General features: G+C 38.2%; 1 protein-coding gene across 1 annotated transcript; it reads left to right on the forward strand.

The window, feature by feature from the left end:
* The first annotated feature begins 26 nt into the window (after nt 1-26).
* On the forward strand, nt 27-25,411 carry ambra1b (autophagy/beclin-1 regulator 1b). The gene is made up of 19 exons (XM_056451703.1): nt 27-84; nt 865-1,082; nt 4,036-4,094; nt 4,191-4,374; nt 4,596-4,768; nt 5,272-5,338; nt 5,448-6,910; nt 7,919-8,005; nt 8,305-8,487; nt 8,646-8,726; nt 10,589-10,689; nt 10,793-10,903; nt 11,013-11,201; nt 13,233-13,387; nt 15,193-15,332; nt 18,613-18,711; nt 18,809-19,011; nt 21,317-21,439; nt 22,616-25,411. The coding sequence occupies exons 2-19, from the start codon at nt 951-953 to the stop codon at nt 23,146-23,148; spliced, it is 4,083 nt and encodes a 1,360-aa protein (XP_056307678.1). The 5' UTR covers nt 27-84; nt 865-950; the 3' UTR covers nt 23,149-25,411.
* The last annotated feature ends 1,253 nt before the right edge of the window (nt 25,412-26,664 follow it).

Consider the following 26,664-nt stretch of genomic DNA (forward strand, 5'->3'; position numbering starts at 1 on the left):
CAGGTCGGGTAATAACGATTCAGCTCGGCTAAGCGGCTAAGAAGCGCCTTCGATGACATTTCACTGACAAACACAACAAAACAGGTCTGTAAAATATCAATGGTTTTGCGTTTTAATCTGATTTTCAACAAACTTGGACTGTGGGTTATGATTATGGCACTGTTAAGAATGGCATACGTTTAATTAAATCTATTTTTAAAGCGAGTAAACGGTGGCTAACACAGTAGCTTTCAGTTCAGTTTCCATATTTGGGCGGGCACGGCAGTGAGTAAATTGTTAGTTATACGATCAGAAAACACATCTATTGCCTTTATCCACTCTGTTTGTGTGAATGTTTCATTGTTTGGGGTTGATTTTGATCAAATGCGAACGAAGATTTCACTGACACCGCGTGGATTTAAATGGCTTGTTTGTTTACATGCTTCAGCACATCTGATAGGGCTTTAATTGTCCCCAACAGCACGAGATCTTCCTGGTCTGTGTTTTTAATATAATGTAACCAAGCCAGAGGTAAATTCTAGTGTAATATCGTAGCAAAACACCCAGAGGGCTTTTCCTTTTCAGGTCTGTTGTCAAAAGGCTGGTTTATGGATTGATTAAGGGCCTATTGTAGCCATCATTGTATCTCCTGAACAGCTGCAGCCACATGACATTGTTATTGCATATACTATTAAAGCTTTAAAATGATAACTTTTGTCACATAATAAGTCTTATTATTATTTAAAAAGATGTCATTTAAGTTACAAATCTGAAATATGTTTAGAAATGCAGTCAGGGAATGAGCCTTATACATGGAATGGTGTGCCAGTGTTTTCCTGGACTGTGTTTGTTGATTTAAGCTCAGTTTTTGTGGCTGTTTTCCAGTCTACATGGCCAGCGTTCTGCTGAGTTAGTGTCCGGTCCGAGTGTGAGGAAGGCCGGCGGGGCCGTGGAGCACTAGAGAGGGAGAAATGGCTGTGCAGAACAGAAACTCTGTGCTGATCCTGTCGGGTCGAGAGCGAGGAGCTCGTATTCTGGGCTCTCAGCGGCTCCTGCAGCAGCTGGTGGAAGACCGAACACGCTGGATGAAATGGCAGAGCCAGGTAGGGTATCAGTTTTAATCTTCGTAATGGTTCTCTCTAGCCTACACACATCAGACATGCCTATATAGACTAGGCATGGGTTGATGACCGTTTTCAAGGTATACCGCGGTTTGGAAAAGTGAAGGTTTTAAAACCGCCAAAATGTTCTGCTTTTCCGTTTCTATGGTATATGTAAGGTTTTTTTTTTATGTCAGTACCTTCAGCAGAAAAGATATCCAAAGATACCATTTTAAATTGTAAAGAAATCCATTTTTGAAACTAATGAAGACAGCAGAAGTCAATAATCCATTTGAATTATTTATTCTGACATGTTTACTGCTCCAAAATATTATAAATGGTTCCCAAAATAAAATATATTGTGTTCAAAGGGAAAAAAAGTTGCAGTTTTTACCCAGACATTTAAAAATAATTTATTTTCGTGTTGTAATCACAATACCGTAAAACCAGGATATTTTTATTTAAGGTTGAAATACAGTCAGAACCTTATACCGGCCCATGCCTCATATAGACCACATTCAGTTCTTGCTAAGTGTGTTTTTGCAGCATTTAATTATTGAAGTTTTCCTTCAGCAACGTTTTTTCAGATTTTACTTATCAAATAATTAATAATGGTTCATTTTATGAATGTATTGTATTTAACGAGTGTTTCGGTGAAATATTTGAGCCATTTGTGAAGTTAAATGATTTAGTTCTCCAATCTGACAGCCTACATAGAAGGATGGAATCTTGTAACTATATTAATATTGATGATAATGGTGTGTTGTAGAAATTAAATATTATGCATAAAAACAAAAATAAAAAATAGATTCAAATTTTTCAACCTATTGAAAAATTGTCTGGACATTGAAATATGTTTTGAAAATTAAGCTATTTTTAGGGATTGTGACATACGCAAAACAATCTTGTAAACATGGTAATATTAATGTAAATATTGTGTTATAGAAATGTCATAAATGACACCATAATATAAGGTTCTGATTTTTACATATTATATTAAAATATTTCATTTTTAGCATATTTAGAATTTTTACTTATTGGTGTTGTTTTAGTATAGTAAATAACACTTATAACAGTAGGCAAATTACACATAATTTCTTGATTTTATTTTAATATATTTATATTCGTTGCATAATTAAAATTAGTGGCACATTTGTTAAGAAATGCTTTTAATTTCCAAAATGGACATGCAAGTAAATAAAATATATAGATACAGTGCTTCCCACAGGTTTGGAATATACTTTTGGTGGTAGCTGGATTGAAACACATCCTTTACTCATGGCACATAAATTGTTAACTACATGTGACAGAAAAATTATGTGTTTTTTAGTATGACACTGTTATACACAGTTTCTTTTCAATAGGTTAAAGTTTTAAAAGGCTGTTGAAAACATATTATGCTATTTAGGAGCTATGTACACTTAATTGATACCATTTACCAAATTAACAAAATATACAGCACATAAATAAATGACAGAAAAAATGAATAAAACAGGCAATATCCCTAAAATTGACATTTTTAATAATTAATTTATAATTTGAATAAAAAGTGTAGATTATTTAAATAAGGCAAATGAGTTGATTTATTTATTTATTTTATTTTTTATTATTATTTTTTTTTTCATTCTTTAGATTAAGGCCCAATCCCAATTCTATTTTTGTACACCTTGGCTCTTGAAACAGAGTGTGAAGAGGAAGGGCTTCAAAACTTACCCCTAAGAAATGGGAAAGCACTACAGCACCTGCACACTTCATCATATCATCGATCTCTTGCTTCATATGAGATTGTGACTGCTGTACTTATTCCAGTTGCGTTTTTGTTCGGTATTTATCTTTAGAAAATCACTGAAGGCATATATCATGTTATCATAATGATCTAATGTGGCAGTAAGCTCGTAACTGTATTGTGCATTTACATTGTGGGCATATTCATCTATGTAAACACACGAAAACAACATCAACATTATAGCAGACACTGTAAAAAGGTCATTCCCAGCCACTAGACTTTTCTGACAGGGTATTCGAGTGTCACCGAGTGACAGAATGTAATGGGACTGCTATACAGGAGATATTATTAGAGATTATAGATTTTTTATAGAAATTTATCTATTTTTATTTTAGGGTTTTTTTTTTTTTTTTTTTTTTTTAAGCTTGGCGGTAAAACATGAACTGTGTTATAAATATATTAAAACACTTGCTTGTTTGTGGTAAAAATTCGTAATAATGACAAAAATACTAATTTGTAGATCTCCTTACTTCCGGGTGCAGCTATGCTGCCGTTGTGGCTGGTGTATTTTGGAAAATTTTCTTACGCCCTGGTTTGTAGTGTGGTCCTAAAAAAATCTCAGTTCGAAGGGGTATGTAGCCCCTCCCCTTAGCCCTACACCTTCACGCTAATTTGGACACCTCTACCCCTTCACGAGAACGCGCAAAGCGTAAGGGGAAGGGCTAAGGGGTAGAATTGGGATTGGGCCTAAAGAATCTATTATTTACTTTTTCTCTAGGTCTCGCGGCTGTACGTGCTGTCAGCTGCAAAGCCAAACGGAAAGTAGTCTTTAATAAAAGAGTAATGCAAAAACGCAGCAGCTTTAGAAAGTGAATGCAAAAGCCGACTCCCAGGCATTTTAGGAGATTTTTTACGCCTCAAATAGGCGCATCTCTGTGGGTCTCTGCAGAGCACGTGAGACTGTCTGAGGAAGTGTTGTTGACAGTTCTTGCGCACATACTATGAACAGTACGAAATGTGTAGAGCAAGAGAAGGTTTTCCACTGGTTAATCAAACGTGGATGTTTGGTTATCTTTGGCGGATACGAAAAAGTGTAAAAGGATAATAATGTTGGTTAAAAAAAAAAAACTGTCATCAAATATACTTGATTGGCTGTTAATATACCTGAGCAGCCCGACCAAGTAAAGTGTGTGGAAAACACTGAGATATGTATGTCAATTATTTCTACAGAAAGTAGAGTTGCCAGATAATCCACGATCAACCTTCCTGTTGGCCTTCAGTCCAGATAGGTAACAATCAATATCAATTAAAAAATAACATCGTAAACTAGAAAACACTTGATAGTCAATTACTTATACTAACATGGTATTTACATTTCTTTAAAGGAATCTTGTGGCCTCAACACACGTCAACCATAACATCTACATCACAGATGTGAAAACAGGAAAGTGCCTGCACTCTTTAGTGGGCCATCGACGCACGCCTTGGTGTGTGACCTTTCACCCAACCATCTCTGGCCTGGTTGCCTCTGGGTGCCTTGATGGAGAAGTTCGCATTTGGGACTTGCATGTGAGCTTCAGTGCTATTTAATTTAGTAGTTATTCTTAAGATATGTGGACTTTCCCCTTTTGCAAACATTCTTATCTTCTGTGTTATTTTGTGTTTGATTTTCATTTCGTTTAGTAGCAGTTATCAGATCTAATCACACTCCAAATCGTGTATACCTGGTATTAAGAGACCCAAGCATTGAAGTTTAATTAAATGCTGTGATTATTTTCCCCCATTCTCAGGGTGGTAGTGAGAGCTGGTTCACCGAGAGCAATGTTGCCATCGCTTCTCTAGCGTTTCACCCCACGGCTCAGCTCCTCCTCATCGCCACAAACAATGAGCTTCACTTCTGGGACTGGAGCCGACCAGAGCCTTTTGCTGTAGTCAAGACGGCCAGTGAAACCGAGCGTGTCCGGTGGGGAACAAATAGTGTTAAGAAGTGATGATATGCATTAAAATCTGACCCCATTTTCTTTTTCTTAATACATGTTCCTTTTTTATAATGTGAGCATTTTAAGGGGATCGTTCACCAAAAAAATTACATTTGCTCACTATTTACTGACCCTCAAGTGGTTCCAAGGCTTTGAGTTGAACACAAAAGAAGATATTCTGAAGAAAGCTGTAAACCTGTAGCCGTTGACTTGTATAGTAGAAGTAACAAATACTACGGAAGTCAATGGATACAGGTTTCCAGCTTTTTTCAATTGTAAATCATGGCAGAATTTGTATTTTTGGTGCACTATTCCTTTAGTTAATATGCGGTTGGTAATTATACATCAATTTCTAGGGGACAAAATCAAGTAATCCAGTGCATGTCCTGTTTTATGTAAAAATGACACATTGCAAAACGTGTCAAATGTAAAATTGTAAAATGTGTTGCAGACTTTATGTATTAAATAAGTTATCATCTTTCATCAGGTTGGTGAGGTTTGATCCTCTTGGTCATAATTTATTGACTGCTATTGTGAACCCATCAAACCAGCAGGTTAGAAGCGACCCTTTTTACTGTCAAAATAGCTGCAAATACCTGTTTATTTCCCCTTTTTATGAAGTGATAAACATTATTTTACAAATGTTTTGCTGTGTTTTTATAGAATGAAGATGACTCTGAGGTCCCCATGGATAGTATGGAGATGGCTTTGTTTCGGCAACGTTCTCTTTTACGCTCTCCGCCTGTACGTCGCACACCAATCCTGCACAATTTTCTTCACATCTTGTCCTCTCGCTCTTCAGGGGCACAGGCTAATGATCAGTCCCGCCCTGCGCCAGAGCCCCGGGAGCCTCCCAGCGTACCGCGGTTCCAGTACCCGGTGCGGACAGAACCGTCTGACCGCCCTGCCTTACAGGGCTGCACGCAGCATTTGGGTCTGGGCTGCCTGTGCAGTCGCTGTGCCGCCTCACGGAATTTATTCACACAGAATCCGACAGGCCTCCAGCCTTCAGATTCGACACAACCACAGACTCAGTCCGGTCCCTCTGCCTTCTCACCCGCTCCTAGTCAGACCCGCACCTCGGACCGACCTTCTGCTTTTAGCAGTGTGTTTAGCGGGACTGCAGGGAACTCAGCACACCGGGGTCTTCTGCCTCTTAGGACTATTGATCCCTTGGGATCACAGGTACCCGGCCACCTTGAGGGCCCTGGACGTCTCCCAGGGGCTGATTGGTCAGGTAGTCTGCTGAGCACAGGACATGAACATGGGTTGGGTGCCATTGGGGTAGAAACTAGCAGTGGAAGGGGTATAGTTCCCCCTCCTAGGACGAGCTCCTCTTCTATGGATCTTCTTTCTTTGCGCAGGTTTCCAGATAGTTCATCTTCATCACCCATATACACATCTGCAACAGAAGGCCGGGGTCTTGTGCTCCCTGGCACGGAGCTCAACCAGGGACGACCCAATGATGGAACAAGTAGTGGTCACCACCCTTTTTATGACAACACCCAACGCAACAACCCCGCTTCCATACGGAACGTCCTCCAATGCAACCTGAGCCGTTACTTCATGGAATATGAACGCATGCAGGAACTGGAGCGACCTGGTGGTAGTCGAGAGGTGGCGGGTGCACCGGGACCCATGCAGGAGCTACTCAACAGTAGCATGGACACAGAACGGCCCGGGCCCTCACATAACGGCTCTTCCCACACTGGAAATGGAGGCGCGGTTGCTAGCCCCTCTCAAAACCACCCTAATCGCTGCCGTTCGTGCCACAACCTCCTCACCTTCAACCACGACACCCAGCGCTGGGAACGTTCTGGTCAGACCTCTTCTTCCTCTTCCTCTCAAGAAGGACCATCCTGGCCGCTTTCAGTGCCTCCGTTTGAGGATCCGGGTCAGAGTGCACGAGTGGAGGCACAGGCCCCTGAGATGAGGCCCATGGAGTTGGGCGAGGCCTCTTCTGGTCTGCAGGGCCAACAGCCTATGGGTCTGGTGTACAATCAGGAAACAGGGCAGTGGGAAAGCGTGTACCGGCAACCAACAGTCAGTGCTTCGTCTGAAGCAGCAGAAGACGCCTTAAACCCAGAGGTGCCTGTTGATAATCCAGATGAGGACTCACTCAGAAGGTGGGCAGGAAAAAGATGCAACATTCAGTTTTGATTTACGGTGTGGTCAAAGGCTGCATGATTAATCAAAGGCAATTTACATGTGTATTTTGGCAGTAAAACCGGCTCAGTAATTAACTGCAAACCTCCAGCAGCTGGAGCCAAAGTTCACTGACAAGATTCGCAAAAGATCGCAGATGATTTAAATAGTGCAATCCTGAAATTGGGCTGCGCAGTGGGTAGCACGTTCGCCTCACAGCAAGAAGGTCGCTGGTTCGAGCCTCAGCTGGGTCAGTTGGCATTTTTGTGTGGAGTTTGCATGCTCTCCCCAAGTTCCCGTGGGGTTCCTCTGGGTGCTCTGGTTTCCCCACAAGTCCAAAGACATGCGGTACAGGTGAATTGGGTAGGCTAAATTGTCCGTAGTGTCTGTGTGTGAATGAGTGTGTATGGATGTTTCCCAGCGATGGGTTGCAGCTGGAAGGGCATCCACTGCGTAAAACGTAAGTTGGCGGTTCATTCTGCTGATTAATAAAGGAACTAAGCCAAAAAGAAAATGAATGAATGAATCCTGAAATTGAAGAGAATTGTTCTGCAATTTGACAGCTATTTGCGTGACTTCTCAGTGAACTATGACTCTGTGTTTCCTCTTTGTGCCATATTTGCATTTTCTGCATAAGAGCGCCCTCTACCCTTCTGGAGGAAATTTACTACTGATCACAGAGCCGATGTTTTCCTGACAACAGTTGCACAAGAATCAGCTTTTTGTTAAATTACGATCTCATTTCAAATAACTGTGCAGCCCTAGTGTGGTGATATTAGCAAAATTTACAGGCGGACGAGCTCCGTTGTCAAGAAATGTATGATAAATTAATCACAGCTCCCGTAGAATTAATTTTCAAAGCAAGCTGCTTGCCTTTGGGCAGTGTGACAATCAAGTGCATTCCCATTGAAGTGATTGCATTTCACTGAGCAATAGTAATTGTGGCCACACCTTTCGATTTGTCATTTGTGTATGATGTTTTTCCTCAGGAGGTTACTGGAATCATCACTGTTTCCATTCTCTCGGTATGATATGTCTGGCTCCAGAGATCATCCCATATACCCTGATCCTGCCAGGTATACAGATACACTCTAGTTTCAGTCTAAATGTACAGTCAACCCAGAAATTTACTTATTAAATCTGACTTTTATTCAACCAGCAAGGTTTCTTTTGACCGGAAATGACACAACCTTCTCTCAAATCATAATAAGATGTACAAGAGGCATCATTGTGGAAAAAAACAACATTTCTCAGCTTTTATTTGCATTTAAACAAAAACTTTAAGTCATAATTTGCCAGGGGTATGCAGGGCTTGTCTGTATAAACTCGCTGATTTTGGTAGTTTGATCCCTGTTTCTCTTCCAATTCTCCTCAGGCTGTCTCCGGCTGCTTATTATGCTCAAAGGATGATCCAGTATTTGTCTCGGAGAGAAAGCATACGCCAGCGTTCCCTGCAGAATCGCCTGCGGACGCTCTCAAACTCTCAAGCCGACAGCCAGTCCAACAACCCTTCCTCCATGCCACCAGAGGCCAGTGATGGAGACTATGAGGACATTGAGTGAGTGTGATGATACTGACTGTATCTGGACTTCATGCTTGCACACAGCTATATTACCATGCTGTTTCAATTGCGGATATGTGAGCACATTTACTGTGTTCATCCTGTTGGTTTTGGGTTTTAATTATGTTTATTTTCCTTTTCTTTCACTTTCACAGGGAGCCTGGAGACAGGACAAGACACCGAATGCCCCGCAACGCCCGAATGTCAGCCCCTTCTCTTGGACGCTTCGTCCCACGGTCAGTGTCAGATGTGACAAGTAGCATTTCTACTCAGTGCTACTGTTTCAAAGTTCGTGTTCTTCTGTTCATAAAGCTATGGAAAAATGACCACTTGAAAATTGTTTTTATTTAGGATTTTTAGGTAGTGATTTGTGTAAAATGTTAATAGTTTATTTATTCTGTAAATGTCTGATAAGAATATTTATTCTACACCATATCTCAAAAAAACCCAAGCAAAATTAACTCTTGTCAGAATTTCATCAAAATACCTCCAACTTTAATTATATTTTGTAATTAGATGGCAAATAGATGAAATTATTTTAGTAATTAGGTTATTCCTGTATACATTTCCCTCCTCACCTGATTTCTATCACCACATAGCATTCTTCTTGTGTCTTTTTGACTCGGAACCATGGCTTCGACAGTGGTGATATTTTCAACAGTACGGGCGGTGTGTTGACGACCACTCCGTGCCACACCACATACTGATCCAGTGCGATCAGTTTTCGACAACATGTAATCCATTCCACCTTTTGTCCAGTTTTTAGTCGGAAATTCATGAAAAAATGTGACGCTGTAGCATTTCAGTTCTAGTAAACCTTTGATCAAACTCTTATCTTCATTCTAAAACAACATTTTTATTTAAGCCTTATGCACCTAAAAATAAATACGTCATCGTTACGACATTGCCAAGGAAAGTAAATAAAAGGATTATTCTAATGCACAGATTGCTCTGTTATTCATGTACCAAATTTAATCATTTTTATTCTTGTAGTACGATATGCAGTCCTATTTTTATGATATATTACTGCTTGGGTTTTTTTTAGACGCTGTAAAAACGATTATTGGATTTATAGGTAGGGGTTGAGTACAATTATAATATTTTATTTCAATTTTTTTTCAGGAAATTACAGTAGTCCAGAATAACAAAAGTTTTCATTTAATTTAATATTTTAAATATTTATTTCTTAATTGATCTGAAGATACAACATCAGTTTTGTGATGAATGTAATAATGTGACTTAATATAATTAAGTCTGAAAACATTACACCTTTTTGTGTTATATTATGGAAAACATATTGGACTTTAACTTTTTTGTTTTATATTTAAAATAAATATCAGTAGTTTACTGACAAAAAATTCAATTTAATTCAGATATCAGAGAATTTTCAAGTTTTCGCTTCATTTTTCTTAAGCTGTACATACTCTCCTGCCACTTTATCAGGTATAGCTTACTATTATCGGGTTGTATCCCCTTTTGCCTTCAGAACTGCCTTAATCCTTCGTGGCATAGGTTCAACAAGGTACTGGAAATATTCCTCAGAGATTTTGGTCAATATGGACATGAAAGTATCACGCAGTTGCTGCAGATTTGTCGGCTGAACATCCTTGATACAGATCTCTCATTCCACCACATCACAAAGGTGCTCTATTGGACTCAGATCTGGTGACTGTGGAGGCCATTTGAGTGCAGTGAACTCATTGTCATGCTCAGACCTTTCTCTATAAACCCTAGAGATGGATGTGCGTGAAAATCCTAATAGATCAGCAGTTTCTGAAATACTCAGATCAGCCCGTCTGGCACCAACAACCATGCGACTTTCAAAGTCACTTAAATCCCCTTTCTTCCCCATTCTGATGCTCGGTTTGAACTGCAGCAGATCATCTTGACCATGCCTACATGCCTAAATCCATCCAGTTGTTGCCATGTGATTGGCTGATTAGAAATTTGCGTTAACAAACAGTTGGACAGGTTTACCTAATAAAGGGACCGGTGAGTGTATATAATGAAGGACAAACTGAACTGTGCTTGAAATGTAAATATGTTTTGTTACTGTTTGTTAATGTACATATTTTTGGATGTGTGTTTTTGTCTGAAGGAGGTTCCTGTTACCAGAGTACTTGCCTTATGCTGGACTCTTTCACGAAAGGGGTCAGTCAGGCCTGGCCACTCACTCTTCTATCAACAGAGTATTAGCAGGTACAAGAAAGATGTTTTTCATGTCTAATTGTATAACATGAAGCACTTATATTCTAGATTGGAAAGGGGAATTTAAATAAATCTGACCGTAAATCTCTTTCAGGTGCATCTATAGGTGACGGACAGTCAGCTGTGGCCAGCAACATTGCCAACACCACTTACAGACTGCAATGGTGGGATTTCACCAAGTTTGATCTTCCAGAGATCAGCAATGGTATGATTTTCCGAGTAGTGTTGGATTTGAGCTTATAAATAAATTTTTGCATGTGACTATCTGTTAGCTTCAAATGTTCAATAAGTTTGTTGATCTCATTTTTTTTCAGCCACTGTGAATGTGCTGGTTCCTCATTGTAAGATCTACAACGACGCCAGCTGTGATATTTCAGCAGACGGGCAGCTTCTGGCTGTGTTTATTCCTAGCAGCCAGCGGGGTTTCGCGGATGAAGGCATATTAGCCGTCTACTCCCTCGCCCCCCATAACCTGGGAGAAATGCTCTACACCAAAAGATTCGGTCAGTGTTAAAGAACTGTTCATCCGTCAATCAATAACTGTGTTTCCATCCAAAGATGCATGTTAAACTTATTCTCGAACTGGAATGTTGCAAAAAATATTGTGAATAAAGCACCGTTTCCGTCCAATGAGTCAAAGAAAACAAAATCGTCACTTCTTGATGAACTGGTGCCAAATATCAAAGTGACAAATGTAATTTGCTGCAGTAGGAGTAGCCACTGTGAGTCCTTTTTCTTGTATAATAACTTGTGCCTTACAAGCTGATGCTGAAATGCAATGAATATGCATGGCTTTTGGAGGCGAGAGACAAGTTCTTGAGGTAATAATACTGAACCACTTTAAAGACAGACTTTGGCTGAGGAATTTTAGAATGACCAAAACAACATTTCAGATGCTTTACAATGTGGTTGGTCTTCTAGTTTGTCCGTTGATGCTGTATAATTTTCATTTTTGTTATCATGTGATCTACGATTACCTTTTTTATGCGCAAGCTCAAATTTATTGACATAAATTTATTTCCATTGTAGTTTATACACCATTTCTTATTCGATAAAACATGTATTCCACTCGGTTGTATTATTTGCATTTTCAACATTTATTACCATCTTAGGGCCTGATCACACCAAACACACACCACACTGCCTTTTTTGGTGGCAAGAAAAAAGAAGTGCACTGCGCTTTTTATGTTGCCAGGCAACAACTGAATCCACTGCGTATTATGCGCGAGCATTGTTGTTGATATTGTTATAATTGTAAAATGTAATAATAGTGTGATATTCCAGATTTGTGAAGTCATACAGCTCTGAATAACCCAAAACAGTGACCACTAGTCTCTCCTTCATCTTAAAAAATCTTCATAGTCATCTTGACAACACAAACATTGCTGTCAGCTCAATGTAAACCCCGCCTCTGCTTTCATTTGATTGGAGAATGAAAAAGATGCGACTGACCTAGCTCGCTTTTTCTGCTCAGAATTGAATTTTTTCAACCGCATGTGCACAGCACACAATGGCAAAAAAGCGAGGCATGCAGGGCACATAAGCAGTGCGCAAATCACTCGTGGCTGTTAGTAAACCATTCAAAAAAGGAGCCACTAAACACAAAATGTGCATTTGGTGTGATCAAGGCCTTATTTCTATTATGCATTTTCATAATCAGAATTAGCTTTATTCACCAAGTATGTACAAATACACAAGGACATTTTTGTGGCTTACAGGAGGTCAGGGTACATGCATGTATATCAACACAAGATAACAGACATTTAAATGAAAAGAAAATTAAAAAGTTTTATTATATATATATATATATATATATATATATATATATATATATATATATATATATATATATATATATATATATATATATATATATATATATATATATATATATATATATATATATATATATACACACATACAATCTATGTGCAATATGTGTGTTGTTGACTTTTTTTAACTGTACAAATAAGAAATAAAAATAACATTTATGTGATATTTTAAAATGCACTTTAAACAGGGTGTCCGCGGGGTCTTAAAGTATTAAAAGTTGATAGATCAATGTAGAGAAATCTGCGAACATCAGGATGCTGTGTAGTTTATGAAAACGATGAAATACTACTAGATTTGACATCATGCTGCTTTGTTTACTGCAGTAATTAAGGCAACACCATTATTTCTCCAGTTCTATTTGCGGCAACCTGCTGAATTAGCTAGATTTAATCATTTTTATTCAGTATATGAATGATGTTTTAGTTTTAGATTAGTTTCCTATATTAATATTTAGTTAACATACTGTAAGTTAAAATCTCGCCAGTGTTTCTGGTTGAAACCTTAAGTGGTTTTATGGTCTTGAAATGTATAGAAAGAGTCTTAAAAAGGTGTTAAATGTAATGAATTTGACTGTCTGATTCCATACTCTGTAAAGTAGGTGGATGGATACAGCTAATAACTCTGTTTTTGCCAATACCACAATGACCATTACTGTTTATATTTTCAGACTAGTCAAATATCTCTCTGAATGTTGTTTTCAGGTCCAAACGCAATCTCAGTGAGCCTTTCCCCCATGGGCTGCTATGTGATGGTAGGACTGGCCTCCAGACGGATCCTGCTCCATCCCACCACCGACCACATGGTGGCGCAAGTGTTTCGTCTGCAGCAGCCACATGGAGGAGAAACCTCTATTAGAGTAAGCGCCACACTTTTTTTTAATAGATGCAGAAATCTAGATTTATTGTGAAGACAGTTATACAAATAAACTTGATTGTAATTGAATTGAATATATTTGAAGCAATATTGTTAACACTTTAGTTGAAGTACCAGTTCCCATTATTAACTCCTCATCATTAATATATTGCCCATTTATTAGTATTTATAATGTATGATCTTTTTCTACATCCCTAATCCTACCCAACACCTAAACCTAGCCACTGCCTTACTAGCTATTAATAAGCAGCAAGTTAGGAGTTTAGGTCTTTGCACACTGAAGTCTGAACTTTTCGCATGTTGTTGTTTTTTTGGATTCATATATGAAAACTTCATAACGTAAACAAACATTGTACGATGAATTTGATGCGTATAAATTGATCCATCACGAAAAAACGCAAAACATTTCTGAGTCCGTTCAAGTGGTGATACTTCGTTCTCTTGTCATTTCCCCAAAGTAGAAAAACAAAGAGGAATAGGCTACATGTTGTGTTCATTTAATACTAGCCTACATAGAGAGGACGGAGAGTTCTCCTGCTTATCAAAGATTGCGCTACGATTATCCTGAAAGGCAAAGTTTATTTCAGGAAATCAGTGGAATTCTCATACATTGCTTGTGATACTTCACACATTCACGTACGTAAACGAATCCTGAACAGAGACTGTACCTACAGACATTATAATAGCTGGAGGCTGTGTTGACTTGTCAAAACAATGGACCGAAAGCAGACTATGCTTTTTAAAATGTCTATGGGCAGTACGCCAAAATGTATGGACTCACACACACCAAGCAGCAGCAGGGTAGCAGTGCAGCATTCACTGAATCCAGCTAATAGGTATTGTCAACTCTCTGCCACATTCTGTCTTTATTTTATGCACTGTGTTTGTCGTAAAGTTATCTGTAGCTCAAATGACGGCATTCTGTATTTAGCTTTCCGATTGTACGGTGGCTCTGAAATGTCAAAACACCTCTCAAAGTGCTTTTTCGGATGCGAAAAGCATAAATTGAACCCGGTTCAAATTTTTTTATGGCGGACGAAAGTTTTGGAGGCAGTAAGTCAATACGATTGACACAACGTGAGGTAGAGTTTATTTTTTAATGTGAAAATTATGGATGAAAATTTCTGATTCAGTGTGCAATAACCTTTAAGCTAAAAGCCTTAGATAACGATATGCTAATTGCGAGAATTGCACCTTAAAATATGTCTGTGATGTTTAATTTACCCTATAAACTACTTTTTAAATTTACATTTAGTCGTTTAGCAGACATTTTTGTCCAGAGTGACTTACAATTGAGGAGGCATTCAGCAATTCAACAAGAAGGGCAAGAAGGGCTAATTATACAAGCAAACTGTTTGTGCTCAGAGAATTTAGTGCTAAATTTAGGAGGTTTTTTTGAGCGAGAGAGAGAGAGAAATGTTTCTACAGGTGGTTTGTCAAGCCCACTCATCTGACTGAAGCACTTTTCATAAATGCAAGCAATGTTATTTTAGAGATTTGTAAGAAAGTGTCTGGTGCAAATGTGCAAAACTGGTGCAAGTGTGGGTTAAAATGACAGAGAAGGATTGTGTTTTCTACAGGTGGTTTGTCAAACCCACTCACCTGTGTGAGGCACTCATAATTGTATAAGGTTTTGAGGTTCTTGTAAACTAGTATTAAGGTTATTTAGAGCGAACTTTAGACTGTATAACCATCATAAATTATTTTAAAGAATAAGTATTGTGACTAATACATTGTCTTTCTGATTTCTGTGTGTTTTATGGTCTGCGTTCTCTTGTGTTTCTTCAGATGATGTTTAATGTGGTCTACCCAATGGCTCCAGATCAGAGGAGACACGTCAGTATTAACTCTGCCCGGTGGCTTCCAGAGCCAGGCATGGGATTGGCCTACGGGACCAATAAAGGCGACCTGGTCATTTGCAGGCCAGTGTAAGTAAACACTCAGCTAAAGCAACAGTCTCTGAGTAGGCCATCTGCTCCACATGCTTAATTTTAGCCCTTAGCAAAGTTGAAAGTCCTTATCAAATCGTAAAACTCAATCATTTATGTTTTGTTAACTTGGTAAATGTTTTTTTATCCATGGCAACTTACTGTATATTTATTACATGGACAAAAAAAACAGTTCCAAAACCTACTCTGTTGCATTTGCCTTGCTGTTTATTGTCTAGATAAGCAGCTACCTTCCAAGGAAGCGTGAATGAACTGAAATAAACCTCATAAGTGCAGGCACATATTGGGCTCAATTCACTGGTGTGGTTTGAGTTAACATGTTGTTGGTAGCATGATATTGTAGTATCCAAAATGCTGGGTAAAATAATGAGATATTCATCTGTACTTTTAGTACAGTAAATACATACTGTCACTAATTTTACATTTAAAGTCGTCGTTTAATTTAGGCAGAATTAATGTATTATGCTGTTTTGTAGATAAACATTATGCTGATGATTAAACATTACTTCATTTTATTTATCAAAAAGTATGCAAAATATTAAACTACACTCTCTAGTTTCTTCATGTGCCTTATATATATATATATATAGATAGGGGTTGGTAAACATATTTTTAATATTTGATTAAAAAAATACAGTGAAACCATATTACTGTGATAATAATATTTATTCCTGTGTATTTCGTCATATGATTATATGATATGATATATTTGATATTATATTTAGTGCTTAAGAAGCATTTCTTTTATTGGTATTATTGATAAACAGTTGTGTTTTGCTTCCTAAGTTTTGAACGATAGTACATGGCAATTATTTATGATTTATTAATTTAGACTGAATATTTCTGTCCATCATTTTACACTTTCTTTACAAAATATATTTTGGTTTGAATTTGCTTCTATCTCAGGAGACATCCCAATTAAATGGCAATAGCCTAGTGGCACTGTGCGCCGACATATAGCACAGAAGTGCTCACGGCCACCCAAGTTCGATTGCTGGCTCGAGGTCCTTTGCTCATCCTTCTCCTCTCTCTCAGGGTTTCCGCAAGGTCTTAAATTTCAACTAACTATTTTTGTAGGCCTTAAGTCTTAAATTTACTGAAATATTGTCTTGTAGGTCTTAAAGTCTTTTAAACAAGCCTTAATTTTTATCTGTCCATGTCTCCAATCACCAACAATATATCTAAAAAAAACAATGAAACCAAGCTCGATTTATCAATATGTTTCATTTATTTATTTTTATTTATTTATTAAAAAAAGTGCATGTATACATCTTGGCTTTGCTCGTTTTGGCGCATTATTCAAATGTTTTATTTTATTTATTTATTTATTTTTTGATGAGGCAAGTAAACCTCTTTTCCACATGACCAACTGGCCCATTAGAAAAAAATCCTTAGTGTTTAGTCCTATATAAGAAGGACATTTCAAAATTTCATTCATAAAGGTTTTAAAAGAGTCTTTTAAAACTTTTTTAAAACCTGCTTTCTGCTCCCAATGCTTTCCTGTCTAAAATCTCTACTGTCCTATATCATATTAAAGGTGAAAAACTCCCTAAAAATAAAAATAAAAAGTATCCAGCTCATCTGTATGCAGCTAGTATAGTTTGTTAATTGCTACTGCTCGGGTTGTATGCGTAACCTTTTGGCATTTAGCCTAGATCCTTAACCAGTACACCACCCAACAAGAAAAGCAAAACAAGTGCCACTCTGAAGCACAGTAGCCATGGAAATCGCAGATAAAATGAAACACAGTTCAACAGTGCAATAAAAGACGCATTTTTACTATCAGTTATTTCCATAAACCTGTTCCATAACCAGTGTCAACATTGACTCTGGGATGTAAATATGCCAGATACTCTGAGTTTATTCATAATTAGTCTCTCATCGGTAAATATATACCAATTGAATAGTCAGGTGAGAGCTACTGATCCCACCCAGTGTCAGTTTTCGGACTTTTGACAAACCGCCATGTTACCTGAACCTGCCTTTCATTAGATTACTTTCTTCATTAGTGGCAGGAAACTCGGCTGTTCAACTGGAAAGAAGCAATTATTGTTTTTTAACAAGGTTACAGGCCACATTACCTCTGCGCCCAATGACTTTTGCCGCTCATCGCTTTCAAGGAATTCTCCCCTAAACTGATGGGTTTATAATCCGATCACAGCCCACACAGACAGATGGAGGATGTCACAATAGTTTCATTGCTGCTTCAGTTACAGTTCACTTGTGTTATTTGGTCAACTATGTGTGAATTATTTGTATTAAAGGAACTTTTGTTTTGGAAATAGGCCCATTTTGTGTCTCCCCTAGAGTTAAACTATTGAATTTTATTATTTTTAAATCCATTCAGCCGAAAGTACTTTTAGCCTAGCTTAGCATCGAGAATTGAGTTGGATTAGACCATTAGCATTTCGGTTAAAAAAAGGAGTTTTGATAATTTATAATACCAACAGAAATTAAAAAGTTGCTAGTTGCTACTTACCTTAAAAGTTGCTAGTTGCCTAGCTGGGGGCTAGTTTTAGGCTTTGAAATATTATTGCACCTGCTGCAGTCATGGTACAGCAGCAGAGTTCCTTGATTATTACACCAGAATGAGTGTAAAGTCCATAACTTTGAGGGCCACAGTCCTTCAGAGTTTAGCTCCAACCCTCAACAAACACATCTTCCTATAGCTTTCTATTGATCTTAAAGACACTGATTAGCATGTTCAGGTGTGTCTAATTGAGGTTGGAAGTAAACTCTGCAGAACAACAGCCCTCCAGGTTCGAGTTTGGGCACCCCTGGTATAGTTTTTTTGCCATATTAGCCTAGAAAAAAGCAACTTTCATTTTCTGTTGCTCTTAGTACATAATGTAACTAGAGAAGTGTCAAGCTTTAAATAGAGAAATTATCAAACCTCTTTTTTTATTTTATGAGGGAGATGCTAATGGTCTAATCTGATCCAATAATCTATGCTAAGCTAAGCTAAAAGTGCTCTCACCAGACCTGGAGATCAGCTGATTGGATTAAAAAATGGTAAAACTCAATTGTAAAACTCTAGATGACTGGTAAAATAAGCCTATTCCAAAAAAACTTCAGCAGATATTCTTGAGTTGCTGCCATGTGATCAGCTGTTTAGATATTTGCAGTTGAGTAGGTGTGTCTTGTGACCAGTGAGTGTACATTTGCAAAATTATCTCTGCAGTAAGTGAGATAATGTCATATATTTCCATTCACTTAGATGTGTAAATAAGATAATGAAGTCTGTCTGTTTTGTTGACAGTGATTTCCGCAGCGATGGAGACAATCCGTCAGATCTGAATGCAGATTCGTTGTTCACCATCAACAGCAGCAGCCGAACCCGTGGAGTGGAGCGACCAGGGTCAGAAATGAGCTGAATACAAAATGATTTCATAGTTTAATATATCATAGACTAGTGTTATTCATGGATTTAAAAACGCGGTGTTTATTTTTGACAGGACAAGCAGGTCTGGCTGGCGGTTCGACCGAGATATGGGCCTAATGAATGCCATTGGCCTGCAACCGCGTCAAGCCGCCCCTTCAGTGACCTCACAGGGGACACAGACTCCAGTGGTGCGACTCCAGAATGCAGAAACACAAACGGAGAGAGAACTTCCTTCAGCCAGCACTTTCCAGAGCGCACACACCACATCCAGACACAGTAAGACATCTGCAGAAATCTACAGGACACATTTAGCTTGGTTTAATATTGCCAACAAATTATTTGAATATTATATTCATCATAAATGAGAATATTTTTATCCATTTATGACTAAAGACCATGTATTTTGGTGCATTTAAATAAAACTGTTTTATTAAACATTAAATAAATGTTATATTGATTAAAATAAGAGTGTGCTCACCTAACAATTTTCTGAAATAGAAGAATAATGCATTTAAATTCATATTAATTTACATTTTTTTTTTTAAATTACAAACTATTATATATACTTTTTGTGAAAAACGACTACATTTTTTATTTCTTTCATGGTTCTCGTGATATTTTCCCTATTTATATAAATTTGAGTTAACATTTTCTCCTAACATAATCAAATTTTTGCACTGTGATCTTAAAGGAACACTCCACTTTTTAAAAAAAATTGCTAATTTTAGGTTAGCTTAGCATAAATCATTAAATCGGATTAGACCATTAGCATCTCGCTCAAAAAAAATTTCGTTTTGAAAAAAAATTTCAATTAGTTTGTCATGGGGGGACCCGTTCATGAAAAGCATCACAAATGAGGGGCCGGAGAGATATGACTTGCAATATGAGTGATGATACAACAGCATATAAGAGCCCATATGTTGAATTTTTCTACATTGAAATGTTAATATATTGTATTTGAAACTACATAACATCACTGACATTTATCATTAATGTCAGGGGACTCACACTCTGCGCGGCCTTCAGCTGCAGCTCATGCTGTATTGAACAGACGCACGTCACTTCATAACTAAAGCGGCCATTTTTCAACTGAACTTAATTTATTTTTGATGTCTTGGTCACACTATTTGGAGGGCCAGAACAAATTGCCTCGCAGGCCGGGCCGCCAATTGAATACCCTTGGTATATGGTAAGTTTTTTTTTTTGGTGTAAGAATGTTTTTTTTAAACTCCAGCAGATGACTAAAAGTTATCAGTATGATGGTGAAAAACTGTACATTCTAGTCAAACCATCCTTCTGCAATCTTATACCCAAAACGGAAGTAAAGGCACTATAAATAAATAGCTAAAAATGTTGGTGAGCATTGCTATTATGTGATTGTGTTGTATTGCAATATGGAGTAATTAAGCGTTGATGTTAAATCAAAAATAATTCACAAATACTTGAAAATGAAATGATTTAATGACAATAATTCTCTATGGTTACAACTGAATTAGTTATAAATAACTGTATAAAATGATAAAACATGAAATGATAAAAACATATGATTTTAATTCTACCCAGCCTAAATGTTAAATAAAGTTACCTGAAAGAGAGAGACAGGGGGAGGGACAGAAAGAGAGACAAAGAGCAGTAAGTAGGCCTCAAAGAAAGCCTAATAGCAGTAGAGTCAGAGAAGATAGCCTCCAGAGCAGGAGAGGAGCCAGAGCAAAGTTTAACATCTATTTTGTATCTTTCCTGACCATGTGATAAAGCTCAAATACTGAGACATTTTAAACTGACCGATCAACATGTGACCACATCGTAAAACCCACAAAGTCCACACACCAGGCCCTGATCTTATCAGTATCTGCCTTTGGAGTCAGTGTGGATGAAAAAGACATGTTTTGCCATATAAGCAAATACATATGATAAATTTCATTCCTACACTTTAGTACATTTTTTTACGACTAGATTAAATTATTTACTTACTTAGGCCAACAGTATTTCCATCAGAAAAGGAACATCCACATTAACAAATATTGGTCAGCCCACGATTCAGGAAACATTTGAAGAACATTGCTTGTATACCAACATCCAAGCATTCTTTGAACCTGAACAGTGGCCTATCTTAAATGAAAAAGAAAGAAGTTTAAGTTGTAAATAAATCTGTGATTTTGAAACTACATTTATTTAAATTAATTAGCCTGACATCTTTACTGCTCCAAAATGTTTTAAATGTCTTTAGAATAAGATGTATTGTGTTCAGTGGGGGAAAATGTGTTGTTTTTTTACCCAGACATTTAAAAACAACATATTTCAGAGCAGTAATACAGTGATACAGTGAAACCCTGATATTTTTATCCAAGGTTATCATGCTGTCGTATACCGGCCAATGCCTGGTGTGCTCATTTAGGCTGTGCACTCTGTATATAACCCAGCCATACTGACAGACCCGTGAACTAACCTGCAGTGAAGAGTCTTGCTCAAAGCCACAGTGATTCTAACCCATATCTGTAACGCTCCAGTTGATTTTTCTCTAACCGTGTTAAGCAATATTGATTATGTCCACTCAGAGCTGTGAAATGTGTTACTCTTGCAGCGGTTCAGACGGCCAGCACCAGCACTGAGAGACACACACACCCAGAGATGACACACACACTGGTTCAGGCATCAGTTTCAGAGGGATCACTGAACCGGACCAACTTGCCCGCCACATATCATGGTAACTGCTTTGCTTTTTTCTTTTTTTTTCCCTAATCCTGTCTCTTCCTCCCTTGCCTGACACAGGTAATGGAGTGAAATTGATTGAACTGACCTCTCTGAGATCTGTGTTGTGTCTTACTGAGGGCTTTATGCTGTTATTACTGTTTCTAGAGCTTTATTACCTGCTGTTAGCTGCTCTAATTTAATCTGCACCTTCATTTTCTCTATTTAATTGGCCCCAGTGTGCACACACACACGAGCAGTTAATAGATAACCTGCCAAGATGATGCGCTTTTTTTTTTTAGGTCATTAACAAAAATGCTTATTTCACAGTATAGTTATTTTCATATTATGGTCACAGTATTGATTTCTGGAAATTCACTTGTCTCTCAAAGATGTTTTTGTTTAATATGTTTTTGTTTTTTGATATGAAACATGCAGTACAAATAGCTTTTCAATTTTTCTTTTTTTTTTTATACAACAAACAACCTGTCGCACGCAATATATGATAAATATAAAAAAATCTAATAATATTAAGTAAAAGACTCAATATTTTTATTAATATGTTTACATATATATATATATATGTATATGTGTGTGTGTATATATATATATATATATATATATATATATATATATATATATATATATATATATATATATATATATATATATTAAGAATAGTAAGTTTTAATTTTTGAAAAGCCATTTTAAGGTTAAAATTATTAGCCTCCTTAAGCAATATTTTTTTTTCGATTATCTACAGAACAAACTATCGTTGTACCCTAACTTGCCTAATTAACCTAGTTTAAATCTTACTTTAGCTGAATACTAGTGTCTTGAAAAATATCTAGTGAAATACTATGTACTGCCATCATGGCAAACAGAAAATAAATCCGTTTTTAGAAATGAGTTATTAAAACTGTTATGTTTAGAAATGTGTTGAAAAAATCTTCTCTCTGTTAAACAGAAATTGAGGAAAAAATATACAGAGGCCTAATAATTTATGAGGGCTAATAATTCAGACTTCACCTGTACATGCAGTACTGCCTAAATCCTCACAACAAATGATCATGAGGGGTTACCTAAAAGTGAAAACTGTACTGTTATAGAAACTAGAGAAACACAAACCATTTCATGTTGATTCTGACCGGATCTGACATGAGCATCTCACTGTTCTGTCTGGTTTGTTTAGTGGAGTCAGCAGCTGAGCCCGGCACAGGAGAAGATGCACTTTCTCGAATCCGCCGCCTAATGGCTGAAGGAGGAATGACAGCCGTGGTCCAACGGGAACGCAGCACTACGATGGCCTCTATGGGCGGCTTTGGAAACAACATAGTGGTCAGCCATCGAATTCACCGTGGCTCACAAACTTCAGTCAGAACAACTCAGGTTGGAAACCCGACCCCTGAAACGCCTGCAGGCCTCGGTGTCTCGACACTCTTTCACACCGAGCCCTTGGTAGACTCTCTAGAAGCTCCTGGGCCATCAGGGTCCAGCGGTGCCCCGCTTCCAACACCGTTTACAAACCGCTCCGAGTTCGCAGGGGCGTCTCCTATGGTGGAGTCAGACTTGTTTGGGGATCGTCAACCTGATGATGTGCAACACCGCCCATCTCGCGGTGGGTTGAACATGTCCAATCATAGCAACAACAATAACAATAACCATAGCAACAGCTACAGCGAAAGCCGGAGTCGAGATTACCCTGATGACCTGTATGGCAGATAGTCTCAAGTTTGGATTCTCAGAGGCAAAAATCTCAAGACTGGTCTGCATGGTGCTGAAGCGGTTACATTGACAGAGCATAGCATTTTGGGGGGAGGGCGGAGCTGCTGAAATTCCCGCCTCAGATGTGACTCCTCCCACTCTGGCCTTATTTGGGAATGAATGAGTGCCAAGTTTTTCATGGCGTCATCTCCTTGAATGGAGAAACGTCAGCCTCAACCTTTCTGTCAAAACTGAATTCTCGCTTTGAGGAAGCATCATTATTGCACTTGCGCGTTGCACTTAAGTTATAATTTTTCTTCTTTCAAGGTTGAGACATTTCATCATTCCATGCGAGAAAGGGCATCATACTTGAATCCTTCCCGTGCTGCGGTACGGAATTACACGGTTGTAGTTAAACACCCTTTCGAGCTCCAGGAAAAATCATCAGCCAATCGAAGTGCCAGTTGAGGCTGAGGGGCGTGTTCCTATCGGATCCAATGGGATCCACTGTCTTCAGGACCGTTTCGGTTTGAGGAACTGTAAAGCATTACGGACTCTTCTACGGTGTCACGATACTGGAATTCGGTACCAATCAATACTAAAATTTTAAAAAGTCGAGTTGCCATTAACATTTGAGCCCGTACTGAAATGGCGCTGATTTGCCATTGTGTTTACGTGCTTAACAGAAGCGATTGTGATTGGCTCTGAAGGTCATCAGTTCACTGAACTCACCGCAGTTTACATGAGTGTAAACACAGGTACAGGGACACTGGAGTCATGTCGATCAGCTGATTTGTCTATAACGCATTTCAGCTGACATTGAAATGCTCCAGTGTCCAGTAAACAGCAGTGAGTTCGGTGAACTGATGACCTTCACCGCCAATCATTTCTGTTGAGTACGTGAACACACCATCAAATAAGCGCTGTTTAAGAACGTGCTCAAATGTTAGCAGGAAATGAACGTTTTTAAAATTTCAGTATCGGCTGGTACCGAATTCCAGTATTGTGCAACCCTAGACTCTTCACAGCTTAACACTAACTCTCCACATCATCCTCTAACGGTTTTTGTGTTCAGATAATGCTTGATGTGATTGTTTTTATTTTGTGTTGGATAATGTGACTTCCAGTGCTCGAGTCATCCGATTGATCAGCGTCTAGAACAAAGTCTGCTTTTAAAGCTCTCAGACTGGAAAATCGTGTGAGTGTGTCCCACTTCCCAATTTTACGACGGTTTTAATTTGTCTTTTGAAAAAACAATACACTTTTGAAAGCATGTCGTCTGTAATTGTCCATTGGTTAAAAAAAGCAGGAACCCTCATGGTGGTTCGGCTCTCTCGCATTTGCATGCGTGTCCAATTCCAGAGCTTTTATATGAGGCAGGCTAGCATTGAATGCAGAGGGCGGGGCTTACGCAGTTTAGCATGTAGGCTGTTGAACACACAGTGGATGTTTTGGTATGCGGAGCAGATTTTATTGGCCTTTTATAAAAGAAGAGTGCACCCAGCAAAGAAAATTTGAGGTTAATAGTTTCACCCGCAGGCCATCCTTTATGTCAGCGATGTTCGGCAAAGCGCTGAGTCATAAAACGCAGGTCAACTGTTACTTTCAATTTCAGCGTAAATTAAAAAACTAAATTAGTACCCTTTGCTCTTGGTCGTATATTGAGGTCTTATGATGCAAAGGGATTGATCTGTACAAGGAATTACACCATTTATTACATTATTATTATTTAATGTTAAGTTTCATGCACAGGCCAATCATTATCTTTTCAAGACCCAATGGATCGACCCATGTTTCATTTTGTTTAGCCATTTACTTGCATTTTATGGACCAACAAGTAGCATGATTTTAGCTAAAAATGCTAAAAGGTTTTAAGGAAGAGGAAAGTTGCCTATGTCTTGCTTTTCGAGTTTTTTTTGGGTGAGCTATTCCTTAGTGTGTGTGTGTGTGTGTGTGTGTTAGGGTTGTCACGGTACTGGAATTCAGTCCCAATCGTTACTGAAATTTTTTAAATGTCCGTTTGCCGCTTACATTTGAGCTTGTTCTTAAACACAGCTGATTTGCTATTGTGTTCACATGCTCAACAGAAATGACTGATTAGCTCTGAAGGTCATCAGTTCACCGAACTCACTGCTGTTTACTGAGTGTAACCACAGATACAGGGACACTGGAGCGTTTTAAAGTCACAGCGATCAGCTAGTTTGTCTATAGGCTGACATACAAGCGATTCGCTGATGAATCGCGGCTTTAAAATGCTCCAGTGTCCCTGTATTTGTGATTACACTCAGTAAACAGCGGTGAGTTTGGTGAACTCATGAACTTCATGGCCAATCAATCATTTCTGTTTAGCACGTGAACGCAATGGCAAATCAGCGTTGTTTAAGAACGTGCTCAAATGTTCGTGGGAAATTCACGTTCACCAGTATGGTGACAACCATAGAGTGTCAATTAATGACTTCACAATGCATTTTTCAGAATCCTGCTGATTCGAATTCCCAGAAATAGCATTACATCTCCTGCGTTGGATCTTTTAACGCTTAAAACGCAACAATTTATGTTGCTGTTTATCAAATCAGCTTGAAGCCCTCCCCTGATTGGACGATAATTTTTGTTCAGTTCCACTAATCTCCTTTTATAATGCATTTAAAGACAGGATGGCAAGCAATTGCACTTAAGCGCCCTTTTCTCTTTTTAAACCGCTTGGAGAACAATGTTACAGAAAACAAACCAGACACGTTTCTATAATAGATCTGGCTCACGAGCGATAATCACACTTGAATACCCATAATAGAGTATTTGTTGGGGTAATGGACACTTATATTCGCGCACAACGATGAGAGTAACTGAGAACGGGCACTGTGTGTATGTATGTGTGTGAACTTACAGAGTTTTATTATACATAAATGTAGCATTGTAAATGTAGAGATGATAAAACAAGATGAAAAATCCATATTTGAGTGGCGGGGTTTGGTTTTTTTTAATGACATACTTGCCTTCTGAGCTCTGTTGTGCTTGTTTAGATTCTCGCAGACGATTGGTCAGAGTTCTCAATGCATTTGCATACGCCTTTCGTTGAAGAGCATTTATAAACCGATCTCCCTCTGCTTTTTATTTGTGTAAAGATTTTGTTATTTTAGCTGCTCGGCTTCAATTAGTAGCTTCTTTTCTAAAAAAAAACAAGTAAACAAACAAAAAAAGCTGTCCCCAGTAGGAATGGTTTGTGTTTGGAACGTTTGTGGATGTAAGATTGTGTTGAACTGTAGTCTCGTAGCAAGCGATGGCAGCTGAGGAACCTCTCGGAAACCATGTGTTCAGTGCCTTGAGGAGTTTTCTCCTTTTACTGAACCACAAAAAGCCGTTCTGATGCGCGACAAAAACAGAATTGCGCCTTTTGAATGTTGAGTGTTTTAGATATTGGTAGAAATATCTGTAAAACTACGGTCTGGATGTCATTTGGATTATTTATTTGACCCTTTGTGCGAGTGACACATGCAATCCTGATTATTATTATTATTATTTTTAAGCTTCTGTGGTAAG

The sequence above is a fragment of the Danio aesculapii genome, chromosome 25 (genome assembly GCF_903798145.1).
Source record: "Danio aesculapii chromosome 25, fDanAes4.1, whole genome shotgun sequence".
In the NCBI taxonomy this organism is placed as follows: domain Eukaryota; kingdom Metazoa; phylum Chordata; class Actinopteri; order Cypriniformes; family Danionidae; genus Danio; species Danio aesculapii.